A 15,933-nucleotide genomic window follows, 5' to 3' on the forward strand; every position below is an offset into this window, starting at 1 on the left:
CTTTATCCACTCTTGCAAGGTGTCATACTTGAAGTTAATTGTAGTTTACGCCAACCTCCTGTACACACAAAACTTTTTTGAAAGCAGTGGCATGAATGGCAAAGATTCTATGATTCCATGATTGATACTCCCTTCAGGCATCCTGCCATACATATATTATACATTATGCTCTGGGAAATAAAACTGTAAGAAAGCACAAGAACTGATTTTCCATGGCGCAGTGAACCGTGTTTTGGGAATTAAAGAAGTTCCGTTACAATAAATTCTCTGTTGACCTGAGTAAATCACAAGCGCTCTTCTCTGTTCCATGTACTTCTGCACTTCCCAGAGAAATTATGGACTTGTGCTGACTAGTAAAAATGAATGCTTCATATATTTTTTTTCCATGGGTAGAACATTTTATGACATACTTTATAATATGCAAAGCAAAAGCCAAATCATTTCTAAAGTTGGCCTTCAAATGTGTTGCTTTTGTTATTTTTCTGATTGTTACTTTTCCTTTGCGCTTATTATTGATATTTTCTGTTGCTTGCCTCTAATTATCTTACATTAATTTTTCCCATTTGCTTTCTAAATTATTTTGCAGCTATTCCTCTCCACTTCCCCAGTATGATTCAAGGTGATAACTCTGTGCTTTCTGTGAATCCATATTTTGTGTTTTTTTAAACTTGTTTCCCACAGTCAGACTGTATGTAGATGTCCGTAGTGCATCCGCCCCCATCCTCATCCCTTCCATGTATGCCAGTAGAAATTGCTCACCAGCATTTAGCATTGTGTTTTAGAGATCATATTGTAGTTTCCATTATTAGTGCAGCATTAATGTAGGCTACTAATCTTTGTGATAGAAAGTGCATGAAATACTGTTTGGAAATACTGTTATTGTTTCAGACAATAAAATACTAACTTGAAAACTAAACAAAGAAAGAAACAACATGCTGTTGACAATGATTACCTTTATGTGGGATCAACATGTATAAAGGCTGATCTGCTAAGGGTTTTGTCTTCTCTGGAGGCTGCAGTGTGGTATAGACACCCAGGCTGGCTGTAAACGGGCTGGTTGCTGTGGTGGGGAGTGGGCTGGTGTGGAGGACTAAGCTCCCCTTGCTGTGAGTAGTGCGTGTTAGCAGTGCTAAGCCCCAGGCTGCCAGGGCTGGACCAGTGTAAGTGCCTGTCATCAAATCCAGCATAGCTGTCTCTGCACAGCCTTGAAATCTGCAACATAAATGTGCCTGAGAACTCTGGGCCCAAACTTCATACATACTTACATCTGCTTTTTGGTTAATTTAAGTCAGTTGATTTAGGTGCTTAGATTTTTGAAAATCTACTCTTACTCACATCACTTAAACAGTATGGATGCAGAGGCATCTTGTCTGAGTGGGAGCTCTGGCATTTTTGCATGAGATGAAAACCTTTATGATTAATTATGAGCTGGCGTAACATGCCAGTAATCACGTACACGATAGGCAGCTCTCCAAAACGCTGCCTTGTACCGAGCCATCAGGCCAGGCCCAGCTTTGCCAGACTCCCCGGGAGGCCTCTCTCTGTGGCTCTGCGGTGCACCATGCAGATGTGCCTCCCTGAGCTGCTGCCACATCAGCCCTGAAGGGATGGATGCTCCAGCCTGCCAGGCCCCTGCTGCCCTGTGTGCTTCCATCTAGTCAGGGTTGGCCCTGTCTTCTCTGCAGACCAAAACCATGTACAGTTAATTGTAAGAGGACTCCAAGGCACAACTGTAACAGATTCCTCTCAAGTATTTTCCCAGTGGTGGAAATTATGAGTCCCCACTTAGTATTTTACCTAGCTTCATAGTAAATTTTAACAGATTGTCTTGAACTCCCTTCACAGCTAGTCACAAGCTGGCTCCTTGCCAGCTCTGAAGACAACCTTGGCCCACCTTTCGACATGCTCAGAGGCAGCTGCCTTATCCCCTCAGCATTCACCACCCACTGTATAGAGCAGTTGGAGGGAGGAAAAAAAAAACAACATACAGAAGCTGACAGGCTCATAGCACTTAGTGAGCAAAGAGAACCAAAGGTCCAGGCTCTACAGCTGTTGTCTCTGCTTTTTGCAGCCCCTTCGTACCAAATGGAGAAGGTTCCAGTCAACAAAGTGCACAGGACGTCTGAGATCTTGTATCTATAAATATTAACATTACCATAACTTACTTAATCTGTAATTTAAAGATCAGGAAAACTGGCTTTGATACAGATCTCATATTTGTAGAAAGTGTTAACCATTCAGCAAAGATCCCCTTTCACTGAAACATAATTCCTTTTACCTGGAATTGGGGTACCCTAATGGCAACATTTTGGATTTGTTCAGTGGTATGCATGGTGTTATCTAAGAGGGAAATGCAGATACAATTTATTTGTATGAAAACTCCTGTAAAATGTGGTGAATGTTGTTCCATGCTTCAGTCTCGTGAAGTATCTAGGGCACAAAGAATGATAAATTGGAGTTAGGGTCATCTCAGAGGCCTGTTTTACCTTCCCATCTCTACTAACATATTTTAATTTGGCTTGAAGAACAGCATAGCATTTTTCCTCCTGTAATACAGTTGGACAACTTTTTATTTGCTTTACAGCTCACATCCCCTATCTGCCTGTTTCCTACAGAGCACTAAATTCAAAGTTTTGATTATGCTCCTGCTTTTGTGCAGATTTTTCCCACCCACGTCGGCTGGACTTTGAATGCAATTTATCTGCAGGGCTGGCCAGTGCATGTCAGCTGGTACTTTTGGTATCCTGCTGGTCTCAAAAGCCAATGAAACTGTCTTACATAAATTCACATTCATATTCAAGAGCACTTGGGGTCTTTTTTTTAACGGATCTTCACGACCCCCCCTGGATTATTGGCTCTTACCCTAAGTTCAATTTACAGTAGGGAGCCAGGAAATTGAACGGATTCATCTCTTAATCATCTGAAGATTTAGCCCATAAGTTCTGGAAGTTTTTGCAACAGTTTTGAAAATAATGAAACTCTTAAGCAGATGTGCCAGCTGTGTCAGTGCATACCAAACAGAAGGAGCAAACAAAAAAATATTGGTGCCGAGGCTGAATTCATAACTTCATGTCTCTGTTGATGCTGGCCCATTACCACATCTATCTGAAACTATCATCTCTCTTCAGCCTATGGTAGAGAGAGAAGGGAAGGTATTTTGAACCCCGGAGGAGTCCCTCAGTAACTGCTTAGCCCTGCAGTAACCTGCATGTTTTGATCCACTTAAATGGGAAGGAGCTTTTGCAGCAGAGTTTTGAAAGAACGTGAGGTGTGTTGCTGGTCCTGGTAGGAGGCTCCATTTCCCTGTCACTGTTCTTTTCTTAAGGACAGTAATTTTTCATATACGCAGCTTCTCATCATTTCAGAGATGAAATAAACCATAGTTATTAACAGTTACTCTTGTTAATACTATTATTTACTCATTAAAAATAATAAAATAAATTCTCACTTCCCACTTAAAAATATAATTGTGTACTGTTTTGTTATTTGAAAAATTATGCATTGGAAAATGTGTTTTTTCTCTAATGTAGCTTTTTGCTAAAGAATGTCATTTTTATAGGGGAGTAATGACATGATTTCCTCTAGAGTGCCAGCAGCCTAAAGAAAAAATACTTTACTTAAAGTCCATACATACATACATACTTTTAGTGATACTAAAGAAAGTTACTGATATTCTTACTCATTCCCCATCAGTAAAAACAATTAATAGCTTGGACTTCTACCCACAGTGCCCACATTTGCTCTGCTGGCCACCAGGAGTCCTTGCAGATGAGAGTGTGGGGGTGATTTTGAAGACTGAGATCCCCAAAGCAATAAGCAGTTTTGATTCTCCTTTTTCTACACTGTCTGGTTCCTTTCTGCATGTGAGGCTAGTTACTCATTTATGGGCAGTAGAGCTAACAGTAACAGAGGGCTGATTTTAAATTCCAGTATGTCACTACTAATATAACACTTGTGTGCTCTTTAATCCAAATTACTCAGTAGCACCTGTTTGTTTCACCATATATTGCTAGACCTTGAGAAATTCCTTCTCTTGTTAACCAGTAGTTAACATGTAAGTATAAGTGTTAAAACAATCTTCAAGTTCTTTTTAGTTTAGCTGGGATTGGGAGGACTTTTACGATAATATTTTGAAGATTGTGGTAGCTGACTTTTTGCTGGTTTTTTTTTTTTTTTTTTTTTTTTTTTTCTTCTTGCTTATGTTTTGACTGTTTTCATTGATGTGTTTCCTTTTCCCTACAGTTTCCTGGTTAGTTTTATGGTTGATGCCCGTGGGGGCTCAATGAGGGGTAGTCGCCATCATGGAATGCGGATTATCATCCCACCACGCAAGTGCACTGCACCAACCCGCATCACCTGCCGCTTGGTGAAGAGGCATAAACTGGCCAGCCCACCACCAATGGTTGAAGGAGAAGGATTAGCAAGTAGACTTGTAGAAATGGGGCCAGCAGGGGCACAATTTCTAGGGTGAGTTGTTTTATGAATTTCACTGTTTACACTCATGTTGCATCTTTTGTTTCCTTTATCCTGTGGATCTAAGAAGTTAAACATTGACTCTACCTCATATGACCATGTAAGATAGACTACTGGTTTGGAAATAGTGAAAAATGCCAAATTGCCATTCCTACCTTGAAAGTACCCTTGTATTTTAAGGGGATCTTTGCCTCTGTGATGGTTGTAGGGTGAAGCCAAAGGTAAGGAAAGCCATGAAAAGGTCAGATCCTGTTCCCTGCTACTCATGCAACCTCTCTCTGAAGTCAGGAGGAGTTGAGCCTGTAGCCCAAAACAGGTTATGACCCTTCTGCTCATACAGTACCAGAGTAATGTCACTGTCACAGAAATGTGGCCTAAAGTCACCCACATTGAACTCTGTTCCCTATGCCACGGTGCGTGCAGGAGCCATGCACGAGTTGCTGGGAGCTGCCTGGGTCCCTCCCAGTGAGCAAGGCCACTGCGGGCGAGGGCGGAGTGCTTACTGGAGAGTGTCGAGTAGTGCAAATGCTAGGAAACGACTTTTTTAAAGCTTAAAGTAGGGGAAACAATCCACTATGATGTGGCTTTTTTTTCCTAATTATAAATTTTGTTCATTACTGTGAGTGGCACCCTGGTGTAAACTGCCGGTTCTGTCGGGAATGACAGCTTGTTCCTAATTTCCCCTTCTCATTTCTCTTCCTGCTGCATGGATGTTATTCAGTAAACTGCATCTTCCTAAAACTCCTCCCCCTCTAAATGAGGGCGAGAGCATGGTTAGCCGAATCCTGCAGCTTGGTCCACAAGGAACAAAATTTATTGGGTAGGATATGTATGGAAAAGATACAGAATGTCTACAGTTTTTCTTTTGTTTCTAATTTTTTGTTATTCCCATTTATTTATTTATTTATTTAGTTTTCTGAAGCTTTCAGTTGATTTATGTCACTGAAAGAAAATCATAGTGGCTTGATTTAATATAGCTCTGCTACTACCTTGTGCTTACAGGCATGTAAAATTCACTGCCAGCATTCTGCTTTCATAACTTCTGTGCTTCTGTAATTTTTTAAATTTGAAGTGTTTCAACTGCATCAAATACATTTTAATACACGGTGACAGTCCTTTAAGTTCAGCCCTGTGGTAGAGAAGGTATTTACAGGCCTTGAGTGAGTCTGTTTTGGGAAGAGCATTGTAAAATGTGGTCATATAAAGTCTATTATTTATGAAAGATTATTTAAGAAAATCTCATTGAGCAAATAACTTATTCTAACAATGGAGAAACATTAATCTTTTCAAACTGTGAGAGGCATCTTGTTAAAATAGACTTACAAAGCCAAGTATGCTACCCAAAGGAGCTGCAGTGTATGGTCTAAAATGTAAGAATGTTTCTGTACATTTTTGACTGTTGTTTTCAAGCCATATTGTGAAATTTATTGCATTAGGTTTTCAAAATATTGGTGAGTGTTTGGTGTTCAATACCTGTTTAATACCTTCTCGCTGAGTATTCTTGTTAAATGTCATGCACAAAATTGTGTGGTTTCTAAATATTTACAGAGACAGTATCTGAAATATTAGCCTGCAAAGATTGTACTACAGTGTTAGTTTTTAGTTTACACTCCTTTTGAACTAGAGAGTAAACATCTGAACAAGCAATGTATTCAAATTTTTGGTATTTACTTGCTGCACACAATGGGAGACAGCAGCGACATTTCTATTTCTTGTTAAAGAAATACTTGAAACTTGAGATTGAGTAACAGCCTGGCTGTTCTTAAAAGTATCTAAAAAGCATATTAACTGGGAAAAGTACTATATAACTTTCCTCCGTTGGTATGTAACACGAAAACTGGACTCCAATTCATATTTTACTCATGATGGCTGTTGTGATTTCCGTACTCAGGTAATCGATAGGTCACTGCAGCCAAGCACCTTGCTGGTGCACCGTACTGTTGAAGTGCTGCACGCTTCTCCCATCACGTGGTGTTACTTTTCACTGAGTTGTTACAAAGAGGTGAAATCCTTTACAACCTCTGTAGGAAAATAATGATACTGTCTATTTAAACGTCTTAAAGCTGCATAATCCATAATTGTTCACTTACTGCGTGATTTCAGTCAGTTGTCGTAGCATACTTGAAAATGCATATCTTGCCTGTGAAGTGTTTGGCAAAAATGTCTGTTTTGTTAAGGAATGGCACATGAAGTGAATGGTGGTTTCTGTCAATTGTTCACAATAATTGTTCAATAATGCACTTGCAGTCCTTTGTTTAAGGTACATTGTCTGTTGACTTAGGTGTATTATTAACCACCTTCCCGTTCTCTTCCCTTTCCCCAAAATGTTTGACAGTAACTAATATAAATGTGGTCATGATGTTGCTAAACTCAGAAAAATCCATTCTGTAAGGATCTAAACATTCCCCAGTGATGTTTACAGATGCTGCAGCTGTGATTTTGGGCATGAGAACCAGAAAGTGAAACTAATGAGAAACAACCTATTGTATTTCACAGGAGCTGCATCAACAGAGAGAGCCAGGGAGAACTTTGAAAAGTTTGGGACTTGGTTTGAAGCCTAAAATCTACACGCACACACAATTCTTGCTGCAGTCAATAGCTGTTGCATAAATTCGATTTCTGAACTAACTTTGGCCACTGTAAATTACTTAAGCCAAATCCAAATTTTGACTATGGTAATGTCAGTTAAAGGTCAGCAGTGCTGCATGTGCTAGATTGCCCACATGCCAGGATATATGTGCAGGGAGAACTGTCTTTAGCAAAATTTGTAGCCATTTCTTCATGTAGGTAGCTATTTCAAAAGATTTATATTAAAAATAAGCTACATACAAATGTTTCTGAGTTATATATATGATCTACAGTTTAAATGATAAAGGATTGTGCAGCTTTGGCAATTTTAAAAGCATTTTTACTGTAACAGTACTTACAATTTAAAATGACTGTAGTTTTCTTAAGGATTTAATAACCATAGGAAAATTAAGGGTGGTGAGGAAATATGTGACTTAAAAATAATATGATTCCTTTTTTGTCTAGCCCTGTCATAGTGGAAATCCCACATTTTGGATCAATGCGAGGAAAGGAAAGAGAATTAATCGTACTTCGAAGTGAAAACGGTGAAACATGGAAGGAACACCAGTATGACAGCAAACATGAAGACTTAACTGAAATACTCAATGGCATGGATGAAGGTAAACGTTTTCTCAAAGTTTTAGCAAGCTTTGTCTTTGTGCTTGCTAATACGAGCAGACTAAAGCAACCTAAAATAAAACAGTGCAGAGGATATCTGACTTTGGGGAATACAGTGTGTGTTACATATTAAACTAATGGAAAGATTGTAAAGAAAAACTGTTGAGCAGTGGCCTGGAGACATCCTGAAAAGAGTGGTAAGCTTTGGTCTGAAGTCGTGCCAAGTTTAAGCAAAGTTGCACGGTTGCTTTACAGCACAGAGTTGAGAATAACATCCCAGCTGGAGGTAAGTGTGTTTCTGCTGCTCAGGCAGGGCCGTGTGAAGGTCATTCCAAACCAAGGGTAAAGAGTAAATACCAGTTCTATTTGACTTTCCCACAGATGTAGACCTCAGCCTATAGATCATTCTTAGAAACAGTATTGTTTCTAAGGGGTTGCCTCCTCCAAACACATAGCCTGCTTCTTGATGCCCGTCTGGGAAGTCTGGCTCCCTTGTTTTGTGTGGATGTAGCCATTTATGTGAGAGTCCCTTAAGAGGAGAGGACTCAGCTGTACTCAGTTCATCAGAAGATGCTGTGACAGATGGTCCCTGTGGACATGTTGTGAGCAAAGCCAGGCTGGGGCCACAGAAAGCCCGTGGCACCACTGCTTTCTTTTCCTAGCAAGTGTTTTTCAATGCTTGTGCTGATAAACCATTGCTCTAGCTCTTTGCATCTGAGTGTGAATGAAATAGCCTGTGTGTAGGACTTTCACGTTCTGTAAGGGTTTATCCACAGGATTTTCTCTGGATAACCTTTTACAGAAAGTCGCGGTGCAGAGAGCTTTCCACAAGCTGCAGGAAAGTTTTTTCATTATCAGCAAAAGTGTTTGAAGCAAATGATCAGGCTTTGGATGGCAGCTATGAGGTGTATCTGTGAGCAGGCTCTGTCTTTGATCTTCCTTGTTTGAAGAGGGCAGCCTCAGTAGAAGACAAACTTTGAGGATATAGAAAGGAAAATAGTGCTATTGTGAGGGGTTCCCTGGGCAGTGAGATTAGCATTTTTACTGATCTGGTCAGCTGGGAATGGGATTTTGCAGGATGGGTAGTATTGTCACTTTGAAGTACTTCAAAGTACTGCACCTCAAATACAGACCAAGTGCAAAGTTCTGTTTGTTACACAATGGTAGCTATTTAGTTGGAAATAAATATAATAGAACCAATCAAGCACTAGGGCAGAAACACTGAATATGTAGGGTCAGTGGGTTTGGAAAAATATAATAAACCTTATCACGGAAAGGTACCTAAAAGCACTGGAGCAGGCAAAAGAGCAAGTGTGGCCCAGGATGGTATTGCTGGGTTAAGAATTGCACTGGGATTGAAGGTGTAGTTTTAGCCTTTCTGAAAGAAAAAATCTCACCACCACTCCATGCTTCTCTGTGCACTAGCATATGAAACAGAAAATAATGATTTGGCACTTGGGTGAAATATCTGTGCCTTGTCCATGATGAGGTAGTCAGAACTGAAAAGCAACTTGCTTATTATTTGATTTTTGTGCTTTTTAAACTGAGCTTAGTTCAATTTTGGGATAGGAAATCTAGGCACAAAACCCTGTTCTGGAGTTCTGCAGCTTGCATTGATAACAGAGGAGCTCCCCTGGGGTGCTGTATGGATAAATTCACATCTTGCAGATAAAGAGGGCTCAATAAATAAGAACAATTTGAGCAGTGGGCATGCAGCCCTCTGTACTTAGAGCCTAAAATAATAATCTTCACAGTTTGGAGCCATGGTACAATTGTTGAGGATTTCAGGTGGCTCTTCCCTTCTGGGGAGCTGCTGTTTGAGGTTAGTGGGCAGAAGTGCAGCTAGTGAATCACAGAAAGTGTGATGGACACTGGTCTATTCCCTTAGAGTAAAAATATTTAGCACCTTAAACGCCAAGCCACAAAAATGTCATTTATGAACCCAGGCGATCATTTATGTGAGAGAAAGGAGAAAAAATATTACAGTCACACCCAGAGCATTGTGTTGATCATTTGTTCAGTTCATTTTACTTTAATTCTTCTCTAGTTAGGAAAACAAAACCTTCATTAAAATAGTACATGGGCCTTGACAAAATTCTGTTCCATTCAGACGACACTTTTTCTGTTTCAAAAAGTCTTCCAATGTCTCTTTGCAACAAAATTCATCTGTGCGATCATCCCTAAATGCTGGATGATTCCATGACTGTTTCCATGCTGCAGGAATGACCATTTTCCTATTAAAAGCAGTTGATCCGTTCTGTGTTAGACCTGCTGTGCTTCACTGGTTCTTCCTATCTGTGTAGAAGGACAGTCAGACTTTTATTCTTGAATCTTTAATATGCTGACTGTTTTAAAGGTGCAGTCTGCTTTTCTGTTCTGTTTTTTCTGTTTTGTTGTGCTGCTCAGCCTGTGGGGATGATAACAAGGAAGGACATCTTTGCTCCTCTCCTGACACGGGGACTGCTGAAAACCTGCCCGTTCTTTACTGGAAGCAGCACCATCTGCTGGAAAAATGTGTCTCAAACTCAAAATAATCCAGAGCAGAAGGCAGTACTTCAGGGTATTAAATGCAGCATTAAATAATAGCAGAACTTTGCTTTTATTACCATGGAAGAATAGTTAACCATGATGCAAGGAGTCAATTCCTTTGTTGTCATCAGGTTTCTGCTTGAAGTAATTTTATTTGAAAGATGGTGCTGGGCAAATACAGGGCTGATGGAGTACAGGGAATTTGTGTTGTTTTTAGGAATAGGAAGAGTTTGATTCCAAATACAAGAGTACTAGTTCACAGCTTTTGACCATATTACATTTATTTAAAATTAAGTCAAGTGAAATATATGTGTGTGTGCTTTTATATATATAAAAAAAGGAAAAAGCTCTCTGCCTTACAAATTGCTTATGTTTTCAGTAGGGCTTCTTTTAGGAAAAACTTGCATTTGCTTTATATATTCTTGCAGCTTTTACAGGTACCTTTCTGTACCTGTAGATAAATTATGGGCACAAATGCACACACCAGGGCAGTGAATGTTTTGACGGTCATTTGCAAACTATGGAATGAGAAAAGAATTGCAATTATTTGTGGCTACAATATGCTGGCAGCCACACAGTATGATTTCAGATGGGAAGCAGTTCTTATACAAATGCTTCTTTGAATCTACAGATCAAACCAGAATGACCTTGTTTGTGCTTGAAGTTTAAAGTACCACCATAAAATCACTCTGCAGTGATTTTGCCACACTTCCAAGAAAAGTTTTTAAACTACCACTGTTAAACCTCATGTTGTGAACGACAAGATAAGAGACTGTCCTAAAACAGACAAAGCAGCACATAAGGGACATTGCCTCATTTGAAGATGAGGCCTGCGTGCTAGCTGTGGCACTGGAAGCACCTAGTTATGTATGTAAACCCTGATGCTGGGAGGGGGCGTTACCAGCATTGTTAAGGCAAGCCTCAATGCCCTCAGTTTATCCTTGGCCCTTACTCTTTCTGCATCCCTCCATCTCCTGTAATTTTTTGCACATGAGCACTGCCTCCTGTGTGACCTGCCTGTATTGCAACAATTTCTTAATGGGCATGTCTGTTTACTGGGGAAACTGGTATCCTATGCTTGTCCCGTCTTTCAGTCTCTGCACAGAGACGAGGTCAGCTCTGCTCTAACTAGTCAGAAGTGTAGGAAGGTTGCAAAACTCAGAGAGCTGTTCAGTCTGCTAAATACAGGTGAGCTTTGCTTTTTGAGAGCTAGCAAAACTCCTTCTAAGGCCCTGGCAAGGGAAATAAGATCCCAGATCACACAGAGACACCTTGGAGCTCATGGAACAGCCAGGTGTTCTGTGTCTTCTCTAATACCATTTCCAGGTAAAAGTCACTTGCTCTGTATTACTTTATTTGAAAGTAAAAATGAAAGGTATCAGATATGAGATAAAGTTGATCCACAGCTGGTGCTCACCTGACAAAACTGGTGTGATTGCATTTCTTGACCTGAGCTAGCCTACGTGAGGTCCACCTCTGACCTTGGAGAATGTGGCTGGGTTTCTTCTCTCCTGTCCAGGAACCATAATGTAACACTCATATGGCATGGGTTAGATGGAGCGTAAGGAGTGATCTTCCTTTCCTCCCTTCTTTCCCTCTCGCCATCTCATCTCTGGCTACTCACTCCCTCCAACCACCTTAGGATAAGTGTATTGTCGACTTTGGAGGCAGGGGAGGACCTATGCAAGGAGTATGTGTAATCCCTTTCTCTTGACATACCAAAAGTCAACAGCAATAGGTGTTCTTTGGACTATTAGCACCATCTTGGAAAGTGACACTGGGAGACTTCCCAATTCGGCCATTAACCTCTCTGCTTTGCTTCTCTGCTTTGCCATTCCTACCCGTAAGTTAAGGTATAAAGCATACTTCTCTGTGATTTTAAAACAAACAAAAGCTTTGAGGTTTTTAATTGTAATGCATTATGTAGGAATGAAGTGTCAGCAGTTGAAGAAAATAGTGATGCTTGCTCTTGCTGTGAAATGCATAAGGTGTGTTCAGGAAACGTGACCTCTCCCAAGACAAGTTTTCCCTGTTTCATTGCTTCTGTCATGCTAACACTGCATTCCTTATGCATCCAGAGAGGTGGTTTAAGATTGTTCATCTTCCGTGTTTTTTGTGGGCCTTTTGTTTGTTTGTTTTTGTTAGAGGGCAACTTCACATAGAAGATTACATACATATTACTCAACATAATGTCCGTACATGTAGTCCAACTCCTCTCCATGCCTGGCTGTTCTGCCACTCTCATCTGTGCACCTTCTTCATCTAAGGGAGAGTGCCTGCCACACTCAAAGGTTTTTGAAAAGTTCTTACATAAAACACTTGATTTTCTACTTTTGGAGAATTTTAATTATCCTTCAGCTTTGTGAGCATTTTACAGTGGGTTTGTCTCTAGTGACAAACACTAGAGTACACAGGATTTACCAGTCAAGATTATACCTGCCTGGGAATTTAAAGATCCAGTTTGTCTCCAGCACAAGCCATTGCTTCCAGACGCTGCAGGCAGAATACCTAATTCATTAGAGGGCTTCAGATATCATCTCTGAGTCAAAGTAAATGGAAGCTGACGTTATGATAAGAAATTATCCTTTTCTGGTAGCTTCTTATGATCCACAGCAACACTGTGCAATTAATCCAAATTAGCTGTGGAGGGTTTTAAATGGAAAACTGTCATTTTACCAAACATAAATTCTAATTCTTTTGGAGCTGTAATTGAGCTTACATGCTCCGTAGAGGAAAATGGCTCAGCCACACACAGACTTGTACAAGTGTCTGTTGTCGTGGTACCATTTTTGGTCCTCTTGCTGCATCTGGTAGAAGTATCATCTTTTTGAGAATAAACTTTCTTCTTTAGAAATGTGGTGCTTTCTAAAGGAGGAAAATAAGAGTGGGGGCTTGTGGAGTGCTGGAGTAAAACCAATTACAATAGCTAAAAAGGCAAAATGCAAGAAAATTACAGGAGAATTCCTGGTAGTCACATAATTATCTCCATTTGTGAACAGTGTTTATATCCCAGGGATTTCATTGGTGCATATATATACATATACATACAGTTGCATGGTTAGTTGTACTTGTAACATTTCACTTTTCCTTAGTGCGTACATGTACACAGAATTTACATGTGTGGTGACCCCACATGCTGGGAATGTGGCAGAGCATGCAAATTCTTGGTGACTTGTTTCTGTTCCAGGTGTTTCTGAGAACTCATTAAGTACCTCTGGGAACTGAGGAGCACAATGCAGTTATTTTGGGGCATATACCTGTATGACTGGAAGCCTAATTTGGGAAGGGATCCTCACTGTGGTTTCACAGGTAGTGCTGGCAGATAGCTCTGTCACATCCACAGTCTACCACAGCCCTCAGTGTCTGGTCAGGAATATGTGGATGTCACTTTGGGAGATAACTTCCTCAAGTGCTTTAGCTGGACAAGCTCTGGTTTGGACACCTGGTGTAAAGTTAGTCCATGAACTGATAATGATTTTTTCTGCATGCCGGAGCTGTGTGAGGGAGGGGACTGGAGATACACATCTTGTGAAGGTGTGCTCAGAAAGATCAGTTCACTTAGTGCTTCCAGATTTACATGAGAGACGAAAGAAGCTCGACTACCTCTTCCACATCTCGGTGGGTTCCAGTGACAGACCTGACATCCCATGGCAGCTGCTGCTGCAGAATGTCACGTGCCAGTGCCTCAGTGCCCTAGCAGATCTGTGTCTGATGCTGCTGTCATGATTTCAGCAAAAGTTCACTGAGCAAACCAGAGCTTGATGATTAATAGTGTTGTTTTTTCTCTTGATTTGTTTATTTTTTCCCCTAAGTAAATTAAAAAAAATAAATCTTTAAAAGTATTTTAAGGCAGACTAAAAACCTTACACATACCGGATGTATCTGGTCTGAACCTGGACAGGTAACGTCAGGAATTTTAACTGTCTTCTCCCACCAGAGCTGGACAGTGTTGAGGAGCTAGAGAAGAAGCGTATCTGCAGGATCGTCACAAAGGATTTCCCTCAGTACTTCGCAGTGGTCTCACGAATCAAGCAGGAGAGTAACCAAATCGGCCCAGAGGGAGGGGTGCTGAGCAGCACAACGGTGCCGCGTGTCCAGGCGTCCTTCCCCGAGGGTGCTCTAACCAAAAGAATCCGCGTGGGGCTACAGGTAAGGACATAACCTGTGTGGTTAGTCTTAACACACAAAGCTTACAGCTTAGGAGCCTGCTGCTCCCTAGTCCCTAGCAGCGAGTTGCAGGTCACACCTGAGCTCTGAACTGGTGTGTGGCTGCCCAGGCACATGCTCTGCATCTCAGCGCTCTCCTGGTGAAGGCGAAGCACACTCCTCCACCCTGTGGCAAAAACCCAGCTCACCTTGAGTATCACTTAGCCTCTGAAAAACAGAGAGAAAAGGCAGAGGTTTGGAGCCACAGCAAGCTGCAGTGATAGTCTTCTGTGAGCTGCACAGCCACTGTGCAGTCCAGTCTCCTGGCCAAGTAGCAGCTTGTGCCTGGTGTCAATGGACATAGCAGTGCATTTGGGAAGGAGCTTATGCAGCTGTTTGCCAGCTGTTTCTGGGTCAAAGATCTCCTATATACATTTGTTGCAGCTTAGGACACTGGTGTTCCTGGCGATGGGTAGAATCTGGGAAAGGCAAATAGCTTAAACTCTCCATGAACAAACTGCACAGAAAGTGGATAAATACTCTAAAGGATGTATCTTTTCATTGGGTTCTGCTAATTATCACTTAAAATTACTTAATAACTTGAGAGGTCTGATGAGTTCATGAAATCAGGATGCTGGGTTGGATTCCAGTGCTTGGAATTCACTCTGGAACATTTTTCATCCACTAACAATATTTCACATAAAGACAATTGAACTTGAGAAACTGGAAGCTCTGCTATTATAGTTATACAGCTGCTTTTCCAGAGCTATCTAGTGTGAAGGAAATGCATCTCTATATGCAGTGTTGTCACTGCTGAGATTACAAAGTAGCTGCATACTCTATCAGTACAGTGTGTAGTTTGAATAATGCAGCAAGTCACAGTTCAGCCTGATTGAAACAAGGACTTCAAAATTATTAAAAAAAAAAAAAAAAAGCATATGCAAAACGAGAGTTTCCCATGAGATGCCTATCATTTTTGAGTTCAAGTCTTGCATGACAAAAACTGTTAAAATTACATAATTTTTCTTTCCATACTGATTATTCATTCTTCTTCCTTTACCCCTATAAAAAGTTAGGGAATCCCCAGAGGCACAAAACTGAGGTAGAAAGTCTGAAAATTGCTTATATCTCAGCTGCTGCTTACAGCAACTATTTGCACTCTGTATGAATTTGACCCAAGCAAATCGTAATCAATAATGGAATGACCTAGGAAGCACTGGGGACAGAGGTAAATCAGGAGTACAAAGTGTTCCTTAGGAGCACGGGTTCATGCCTGACAGATGTGAGAATTTTTCAGCATCTGAGACAGCATGTCTAGTCCTCACTTCTCAATACTCTGCTAACAAAGTAGGGCTCATCTTGCATTTCGAAATTTTATTTGATGTCACCCATCACTGTAAATTAAAAACAAGCAACCTTAGAAAACCTCTCAGCAAACACTACAGGCAACCTTCTGAGATTTACAGCTTTCCTCAACAAGTTAGCTATTAAGAAATCACAAGCGGGTTGTGGAGAAAAATACGAAGGCATGCACTAATAATCACACCAGGGAGCTATAGGAGAAAACTCCCTAGGAAAAAACAAAGTTCTATAGAAAAT

At 40.7% G+C, this 15,933-nt stretch overlaps 1 protein-coding gene across 33 annotated transcripts in view; it reads left to right on the forward strand.

Annotated features, from left to right (window-relative positions):
- ANK3 (ankyrin 3) overlaps window positions 1-15,933 on the forward strand; it is a 296,280-nt gene that overhangs the window by 235,339 nt on the left and 45,008 nt on the right. For 23 of the 33 annotated variants that reach the window (XM_068688711.1, XM_068688739.1, XM_068688715.1 and 20 more), the window contains 3 exons: window positions 4,243-4,467; window positions 7,507-7,661; window positions 14,126-14,337. In XM_068688711.1, coding sequence (XP_068544812.1) covers window positions 4,243-4,467; window positions 7,507-7,661; window positions 14,126-14,337 — 592 coding nt within the window. Of the gene's footprint in view, window positions 1-586; window positions 620-4,242; window positions 4,468-7,506; window positions 7,662-14,125; window positions 14,338-15,933 lie in introns of all 33 variants that reach the window. The other 10 variants (XM_068688729.1, XM_068688723.1, XM_068688728.1 and 7 more) reach the window with 1 other exon arrangement.

This window comes from Anas acuta, chromosome 7, assembly GCF_963932015.1.
Source record: "Anas acuta chromosome 7, bAnaAcu1.1, whole genome shotgun sequence".
Classification (NCBI taxonomy): domain Eukaryota; kingdom Metazoa; phylum Chordata; class Aves; order Anseriformes; family Anatidae; genus Anas; species Anas acuta.